The sequence below is a fragment of the Nycticebus coucang genome, chromosome 18, assembly GCF_027406575.1.
Source record: "Nycticebus coucang isolate mNycCou1 chromosome 18, mNycCou1.pri, whole genome shotgun sequence".
NCBI lineage: Eukaryota > Metazoa > Chordata > Mammalia > Primates > Lorisidae > Nycticebus > Nycticebus coucang.
Window position 1 is genome coordinate 65027402 of NC_069797.1, and position 6000 is coordinate 65033401.

The 6000-nt window shown below is 50.4% G+C and overlaps 1 protein-coding gene across 1 annotated transcript; it reads left to right on the forward strand.

The window, feature by feature from the left end:
• The first annotated feature begins 751 nt into the window (after positions 1-751).
• On the forward strand, positions 752-5708 carry C18H17orf58 (chromosome 18 C17orf58 homolog). Its single transcript, XM_053570824.1, has 4 exons — positions 752-1056; positions 3035-3550; positions 3691-3882; positions 4745-5708. The coding sequence occupies exons 1-4, from the start codon at positions 981-983 to the stop codon at positions 4930-4932; spliced, it is 972 nt and encodes a 323-aa protein (XP_053426799.1). The 5' UTR covers positions 752-980; the 3' UTR covers positions 4933-5708.
• The last annotated feature ends 292 nt before the right edge of the window (positions 5709-6000 follow it).

Genomic DNA, 6000 nt, shown 5'->3' on the forward strand with positions numbered 1-6000 from the left:
GAAGCTGTTGAAATGAGATATGCACCATTAGGTTTGTGGGTTTACTCTGGCCAATTGATTTCTCCCTTTGGCGAATGCTGCTTCTGTTCAATCCTAAGAAGAAGGATCCTTAGCTCAGAACCAATATCCAGGGTTGTCTCAAGAATTCAGATCTAAGTGATGAATGAATTTTTTTTCTTAGGAAAAAAAAGTTCTACTTTTCTTAAAGATATGAGCCATCACTAGAGAGTTGGGAAAGTGTTTTACTCATCTCTGCCCTCCAGGGCCTAGTAGGTAAAAGGTACTCAGTATAGACTCATGCCGATTCCAAGTAAGACATACAAAAAAAGAGAGGAAGAGAAAGAGAGAAGGAGAGAGAAAGGAAGGGAGAAGAAAAACTATTTCCTGGAGATCTGTTTGTCCCCCTTCCAGTTGTAGAATAGAAATGTGTTGTATATATAGTGAAACAGTTTTACCAAACCTGGGAGGTATTGAGTCGGTTTCTCTAGGGACTGCCTGACACACTCTGGGCACATTTTCTGTCATCTGGAGTCTCCTTCCTTCCACAAGCCCAAGCTGCCTTAAGCACTAATTTTCCTATATGCCATCCACTTCATTTAGAAAAAAAGTCCCCATCCCTGTTCACCCCACCCCGTCTCTCAGCCCCTCAGCCCCCTCCCTCTCGACTCCCCAAGCCCCAGCCTGCCGAGGCACACAGGTTTAAAGTTTAGGCTGTGATGCTGTCCTTGTCCACAGATCACAGGACAGACATTCCTGGGGACAAGTTTGAGAGGCCATGTGCTAGTGCCTCTTAGGAAGGGGGAAAATCCCTGCAGCTCGGTTTTTGTCCCAATGGTCTGTTCAGTGAGTGATTCCCGTTTCCCCAAAGGCTGCCCCTCATTAGCATGAACGGGGGTGGGGGTGTGGAGAAGGGGTGGGGGGAGAGACAGCAGGCAAAAGCTCAGGCTCCGTTTTAGAGCCTGGGAACCCTGTCCACGAAAATGACAGCTAGAGCCTTCTGGCTTCTCTGTCTGATCGTGGGCTCGTCCCCCGAAGCCTCAGAGGCGGAGAGAAAAGGTAAGATCGATGCAGTGCAGAGCCCTGGAAGAAGAGCTGGGATGGGGGGAACCTGGGGAGAGGGCGCGATGAAGGGCGGGACGAGGAAGGGGGTCAGAGCCTGCAAGAGAGGACACTCCGGGTCTGTGGTCGTGTTAGAAAGGAGCAAACTGTGTCCCCAAGATTTTGCGTCTCTTAGCAGCCTTTTCGGAAAGACGCCAGTTCAGCTACTGAAATGATCCCGAGCGAGCCGGGCAGGCTGGAGAAAACTTTGCATGTTAAGTAGTTACTCCATCACGGAGGAGGGAAAGTGTCAAAAGGGGTCGTGGCGCGCCTTTCGCCGCGGGGTCCGCCCCGCTCGGTGGCTGCGCGGGGGCGCCCCGGGCGGGGCTGGGGGAGGACAGCCCAAGTCCTGCAGCCCCAGCGCACAGCCTGGGGACACCTGAACCAGGCTCTGTCCTTAAAACAAACATAGATCTCATGCATGGAATGAAATGAGGTTACAAAAGGAGTGGAGAAATAAGGGGTTCTCTGAGGGATGGTGTTTTTGTTTTCCTTTTATGTGGATGTTCTGGTCGCTTTACTATCTCTGGGAAAAATAGCTTCCGCACCTCGCCGGGCAATTTACTTTGGGTTATTTTTCCACATGGAAATTGAATGACTTCAGTGGCATTTAACCCAAATATCAGACAATCTTTCCCATGACAACAGATGGTGATATCAATGGGGAAGCAGTTGTGAGGTCAACAGTTGACAGCCAGGAATTGGATGTCCACCAGGACTTTATTCAGCTGTGTATGGCACAACCGCTTAACATAATGAGTCAGAATCAACCTCTCTGCAAAAACATGAACTCTAACCAGCTATTACTGCTGGAGGAAAGCTGATTTTAAAGGAGATTACCAATTTGGCAAGACAAGTTACTTTAAATGAAGTGTTCCCAGAGCTGCAGATGGGCAGACGGAGCTCTTTAATGCAGGGGAGGGGAAAATGAAGACAAATTCCCCAGCTCTTGAGCCTGTTTGGAGGGCAGTGGGACCCAGGCAGGCAGCGAGGTGATATTGTGTAACTGGGCATGGAAAGTTGCCCAGCTTCAAAGCTGGCTGAAGTTTGCTCACCAACCTGTCTGCAGAGCTAGGGGAAAATCATTAATAATTTCAAAAATTTGTTGTCATGCCATGCCGTTCAGGAGTTTTTTCTCCACCATCTAACAGGAGAAAATATGTAAGCGATGTATGCTTTTATACTTCACCAGGGGCCTGTGCCTCCCAGCCAAGCTTTAAAAACCTTACTTAGTTGTAGTTTACCAGTAAGTGGTGTCCAAGAAGCCAGATAAAAATCCACTTACAAATACTAGGTTCTGCTGAGACCAAGATGACAGTGTAAACACGGATGGGAAAACCAAATAGCTCTGTTGTCAGGGGCGCTTAAACAATTAGGAGAACCTGTAATGTGAGACCTTTCCCCTGGGGGTTGCTCTTGGTACTTTCTCAACAAACTGTAAATAGCAAAAAGGCGGATGTTTATATATACATACATATATATGTTAAAGGAAGGACGAAAAATGTGTTATTGAACCCATGCTGTCAGAAATGTTTAGTCTTAGAATAAATTGGAGGTGGCAACTTTAAAAGATTTGAAGATTCCCGAACAAAATAAAATGTTGTCTTCAGGCCTCTGATTCCTTATGTAGGGCACAAAATTGTCCTAGTTGCCCCCATTCTCTGAGGGCGGGACCCTCAGCTCCCGTTTCCTTTGGGGCTTCAGGCTCGGGGCTGCCCGCTCTTCTCCTTCCCGTCCAAGTCTCCCAGCCGCCCCCGCAGGTGCTCGCCAAGTCTCGCCTGTCCCCTCTCTCTTCCCAGGCCCTTTCTTCGGCTTCTTCCTCCTCCGCGGCCTCTCCAGCCTCCTCCCCTCCTGGCCTCCTCTCCCCTCTCCTCGCTCCCCAGCCTCCCCGTCACGGCCTCTCCTCCCCTGACCGCCTCCCCGCCTCTCTCCACAGCCTCGCCGCCGCACCACAGAAAACCCGACCCCAGCGGGGGCCCGAGCGCGGAGGAGACACCGGGGCCCCGGGCGCAGCCGGTCCCTGAGGCGGCCCCCGCCGCCCGCGCCTGGCCGGACCCGCGCCGCCGGAAGCCCGCGCCGCCCGCCGAGAACCGGGCCGGCTTCCGGGAGGCCGCGCGCGCGCCCGCCGGGCCGCCGGGCCCGCGCCTCGCGCAGACCGAGAACCGCGCGTCGCCGCGCCGCGTCACCGCGCCGGAGGACGCCCCGAGGCGCGCGCCCGCCCGGGCCGCGCGCTTTCCCGCCGCCCGGCCGCCCGCGCGCGCCGTCGAGGCCCCCGCCGGCCCCGCCCACCCCAACCGGCCGCGCGCCGCCGCGTCGCCCCCGGGGCCCGCGCCCGCGCCGCCGCCGCGCCTAGGCTCGCCGCTGAGAGACGCGGAGGCCGGCGCCCAGCCGTGCGCGCGCGTCTGCAGGACCGACCTGGACGAGCGCGAGTCGTACTGCGCGAGCGAATTCGGTGAGCCAGGCGGGCCTTTCCCAGCCGATCGCGCCACACCCTAGAGACACCCACGCGTGCGATCCTAGAAACGAACGCACCGGGAGAGAGAGAGGAAGTCAGTGTAATGCTTGTCTCCAAACTCTGTTTTTTGAAAGCAGCAGTGAACGGAATCGTGCACGACGTGGATGTGCTCGGCGCAGGGATCCGGCTGGTGACTCTGCTGGTGGACCGGGACGGGCTGTACAAGATGAACCGTCTGTACATCACGCCGGACGGGTTTTTCTTCCGAGTCCACATATTAGCCCTAGACTCCTCCAGTTGCAATAAGCCATGTCCAGAACTTAAACCTGGTATAGAAACTGACCCAAACGACAGCTTCCTTTGTACTTTATGCCACCATTTGTAACGTGGATGCTATAGCCCGTTCTCTTTTGGGAGGGAGGTGGTATTGAAACATGAATAGAATTTAGACGGCAGGTGTTATTCCGGCCACCCTAGATTTAGGCCCCATCAGTCCCCCTCCACCACACAAAGCTGGGAACAGCACCGATTAGCGAAAAGAGGCTTGCGATAAATCTGTGTTGACAAATGGAGTGAATGAGAAATACCCTTGCCAGAAGGGACGAATAAAGTGCTCCACACAGAACTGCGTTTAGAAATGCTTCTCTTTTGGGAGAGGTGGCAGGGAGTAAATACCCACCCCCACCCTTTTGTAGACTGCTCTGGAAAATCCCGCTGATACTGTGCGTAGGACCTTTGTTCTGTAATGTTGGCCCCTTACAGGTTGATAATGTGGTTATCTTCTGAAGTCACTATACTGTTTCCACCTGTTGCCTGTAGTTTCTTAATTTTTTGAGACAGAATCTCACTATGTCGCCCTTGGTAGAGTGCAGTGGCGTTACAGCTGACGGCAACCTCAAACTCTTAGGCTTAAGCGATTCTTTTGCCTCAGACTCCCGGCTATTTTTTTGTTGCAGTTGTCACCGTTGTTTAGCTGGCCTGGGCTGGGTTCAAAACAGCCAGCCTCGGTGTATGTGACCGGTGCGTGACCACTGTGCTATAGGCGCCCCCACCCCCTGTTTAAATGTCTTGAGTTTCAATAGGTGGAGCAATAGATTTGCGCTTAGATACTTCTTAAAGGCCTTACAATTTCTTACTGTTTCATGGCATTTACAAGACATTATTAATTTCTATTTTGGTTATTCTGTTCAGGCAGCAGGTATATCGTCATGGGCCACATCTACCATAAGAGACGGCAGCTCCCTGCAGCTCTGCTCCAGGTCCTGAGAGGGCGCCTCCGTCCAGGGGATGGACTGCTCAGGAGCAGCAGCTACGTGAAAAGGTTTAACCGGAAAAGGGAAGGGCAAGTTCAAGGTGCGATTCACACCCAGTGTATCTGAAACACTCCACCTGGCATTTCTGGATCTCAAGAGACTTGGAATTCAGCAATGGGAACGTGAAAGATCTATCTTCACGTAAGGGGGTCTTCCTTTAGAAGAGGGCCCATAGCTACTTTATGGGTGACCTGCATAGTTCCAACTCTAATCTTGGAGGTGTCACTATCTTACTTACAAAATGCTTCTTGATGGTATTCTGAGCTCAGTGGCAAGGTTATGCAACTGTAGTGCCAGTGATTCACACAGCTCAGACAATTGACCTGTCCGGTTAACAGATCACTGCTTCATATTAAGGTTTTAAATTATTTTAATTTAATACATTCCGTAGTAGAAATAGTTCACAAAAAACCATTTTCTCAAGTTTAAATATACAACTCTGAATAGTTTATATAATGTATCAAACCAAATTTTATACTCAAACCATCACATTTTAAATTCTGTACAGAACAGTAAGTGCACTAGTCAAAAGACATTCATGTAAGAAATGTCATTTAGATCCAACACTAGGGTCAGCGCCCAGGACAAGTATTAAAATTTTACATTTAAAGAATACTAAAGAGCTAATTCAAGCAAAAGTGTTACTGATGTACCAAAACGTACGATAAAGCAATAATTATTCTCATGCTTCCCTGCTCCTAGTAACTTGTTTTGTGCCGAACTGGCAACTATCCCAGTGCTCTACGGATTCTGGATGTATCTGATGTCATTTTTCTATTGAGACCAAGTATCCTGTGTCATGTTTGTGTTTGTAAAGCAGTAAATCTTGCCTTGAAATCAGATCTTGGATGCACCTGTTTTGTTTTTGTTTTAGCCTAAATGAGCCTCAAAGGTTTGAGAAAATGCCGTTCTCAAACTTACTCCAAATACCCTGAAACCAATATTCATCAATGACAGCTTACAAGTGATTTTTAAACGTTTCCAAGTTGTTAGCCAAAGGTTTAATCACTAGCTGAATTTAATATTGATTTTATACTTGAGTCCTGAAAGACATCAGTGCCCCGCCCCCAGATCAGGCTGTACCTCAATTCGGCCACAGTGAATAGAGACACCCATAAGGCATGGATGGAGACT

What these genes read in the sequence shown, in the direction of transcription:
- C18H17orf58 (XM_053570824.1), top strand. Translation starts at nt 981, where the DNA reads ATGACAGCTAGAGCCTTCTGGCTTCTCTGTCTGATCGTGGGCTCGTCC. An exon ending in CTCAGAGGCGGAGAGAAAAG is followed by an intron (nt 1,057 to 3,034) that starts GTAAGATCGATG and finishes CTCTCTCCACAG; the next exon opens with CCTCGCCGCCGCACCACAGA. An exon ending in GTACTGCGCGAGCGAATTCG is followed by an intron (nt 3,551 to 3,690) that starts GTGAGCCAGGCG and finishes TTTTGAAAGCAG; the next exon opens with CAGTGAACGGAATCGTGCAC.